Genomic DNA, 2,566 nt, shown 5'->3' with positions numbered 1-2,566 from the left:
GTGTGTGTGTGTGTGTGTGTGTGTGTGTGTATATATATATATATATGAGTGGAAACCTTTTTTTTTTGTGTACATTTTGGACAGTTACTTGAATTATATTGAAAAGCTCCAGAAAAGCATTGTGCGGAGTAAATTATGACAACTTACTTTTGGTTGTATTAATCTTATCAAGCATTAACAGAAAGTTTAAAAGCATCATGTCTTTTTCAGGAGGGAGCCAATATTAACAAATCTCTGACAACACTGGGTAAAGTCATCTCAGCACTGGCAGACATGGTAGGAACTTCTTATTTTCTTTTCTTTAGTAGTTGCGTCTCTCCTTTGTTTCTTACTGCTGCTTCGGTTCGGTTCTTCACCTCATTTCTCATCAGTGTCTTCATCTCTTCAATTGTCTTTCAGTGTTTTGTCTCAGATACAGAGTTCTTTGTCAAGAGTAACAGTATGTTTCTCCTCCACAGCAGGGCTCGAAGAAGAGACGCTCTGATTTCATTCCCTACAGAGATTCTGTGCTCACGTGGCTGTTGAGAGAAAATCTAGGTATGTCTTGCTCTCCAAAGGCCGGTTCACAGACTCTCTGGCGTCTAAAACCAGTTTGGTCTGATTCTCAAAGCCAACTAGAAGTTTATGTGACATCCAACTAGTCATTAATGAAGTCTTCTGGCAGACATCGCCTCGTGATGTTAAATCTGGAGATGCTCTCTAACTTGCCTGTGAATACAAGATTAAATGGTAACAGAAAAATAATTTTGTGATGCATATTCTTCATGTGGGCTTCCGGGAACATACAGACGTGCAGATAGCAGCTGTGTGTCTTCTGGAAGATGTAGATATGTGACCCTGGAGCACAAAAGCAGTCTTAAGTCGCTGGGGTATTACATTGTATGGGTCAAAATTATTGATTTTTCTTTTATACCAAAAATCATTAGCATATTAAGTAAAGATCATGTTCCATGAAGATATTTTGTAAATATCCTACTCTAAATATATCAAAACTTAATGTTTGATTAGTAATATGCATTGCTAAGAACTTAATTTGAACAACTTTAAAGATGATTTTCTCAATATTTAGATTTTTTTTGCACCCTCAGATTCCAGATTTTCAAATTTCACCACTAGTTTTGTGGTCCTAGGTCACATATTAAAAAAAATGAAAAGAATTCCAGTGTTAAGGAAATTAGCATATTTAAAGGGATAGTTCACCTAAAAATGGACTTCATTGACTCGCCCTCATGTTGTTCTAAACGTGTATTTCTTCAAAATACAAATGAAGATAAATTCAGTGTCACCTGAAAGATTACACATCCATGCAACCAAAATTTGGACACTTCACAAATATTCATAAAGACACTCGAGCTTCTGCAAAAGCCGTTGAGGTTTGTTCTCGCTCATCAAGCAAGTGCGGTTTACTTTTATGACGTCTTTAAGGATTTTTGGAAGTTTCGGTTGCCTGGATTATTAAAATGCTTATTTATGTAAACAGTTGATTTGTTTTGAATACTTTACTGTTCTAAAATCCAGGATCAGAAAGATTTAAAAAAAAAATTTTTAAAGAAAGAAAAAATTTTATTCAGCTCAGAGACATTAAATTGATAAAAAATGTCAGTAAAGATATGTATAAAATTTTAGAAGATTTCTGTTTCAAATAAATGCTGTTCTTTTGAACTTTCTAATTATCAAAGAATCCAGAAAAAAAATATATATCTAGGTTTCCACAACAATATTTGGCAGCACAACTGTGTTCAACATTGATAATAATAATAATGTTTCTCGAGCAGCAGATCAGCATATTATACTGATTTCTGAAGATCATGTGACACTGAAGACTGGAGGAATGATGCTGAAAATACAGCTGTGCATCACAGAAATACATTACAGTTTAACAGATATTCACATAGAAAACAGCTATTTTAAATCATAATAATATTTCACAATATTACCGTTTGTGTTGAAATAAATGCAACCTTTGTGAGCAGAAGAGACTTCTTTCAAAAACAACTTACTGACACCAAACTTATGTATAGTAGTGAATGAGCAAGTGCCCAAAAATGAGGTCTAATAGACCTGTCGCGCTCTATTATGTTATTAATATCAATCAAACAGCAATATCGAGAAGAAAAAGAACTACTGCTCTTCGCTTATTTCTCTATTACTGACTGACAGTTTACTTGAATAATTGCTTGACATTATTTGCCTAATTGAGAAATACTACAAAGCTTTAATTTGTTGATGTATTAATATTTCACTCTAATAATTACATAAAGTAATGTTGAGTAGGGTACTAAATGCTTTTCATTTTGGTGTGAATAGACCTTTTTGGTTTTGTTGCGAATGATTTAATTATGTGTTTGTGTTTGAAGGTGGAAACTCGCGCACGGCCATGATTGCTGCTCTGAGCCCCGCAGATATTAATTATGAAGAAACGCTCGGTACTCTCAGGTAAAAACACACCCGAGAGAGCCATATTGAGCTTTCTGTGTCCTGTACATTCTGTTTAAGCAGCACTGTGTGTGTGTGTGTGTGTGTGTGTGTGTGTGTGTGTGTGTGTGAGAGTGTGTGTGTGTGTGTG

General features: G+C 34.8%; 1 protein-coding gene across 1 annotated transcript in view; it reads left to right on the top strand.

The window, feature by feature from the left end:
* The window catches only part of LOC107557755 (kinesin-like protein KIF1C), a 37,690-nt gene that overhangs the window by 4,655 nt on the left and 30,469 nt on the right, over nucleotides 1–2,566 (top strand). The window contains exons 6-8 of the mRNA XM_016241280.1: nucleotides 211–276; nucleotides 462–537; nucleotides 2,358–2,436. Coding sequence (XP_016096766.1) covers nucleotides 211–276; nucleotides 462–537; nucleotides 2,358–2,436 — 221 coding nt within the window. The remainder of the gene's footprint in view (nucleotides 1–210; nucleotides 277–461; nucleotides 538–2,357; nucleotides 2,437–2,566) is intronic.

The sequence above is a fragment of the Sinocyclocheilus grahami genome, unplaced genomic scaffold (genome assembly GCF_001515645.1).
Source record: "Sinocyclocheilus grahami isolate Dianchi unplaced genomic scaffold, SAMN03320097.WGS_v1.1 scaffold618.1, whole genome shotgun sequence".
NCBI classification, from domain to species: domain Eukaryota; kingdom Metazoa; phylum Chordata; class Actinopteri; order Cypriniformes; family Cyprinidae; genus Sinocyclocheilus; species Sinocyclocheilus grahami.
The sequence above is the reverse complement of the archived record's forward strand: the minus strand, read 5'-3'. Positions and strand labels throughout refer to the sequence as shown.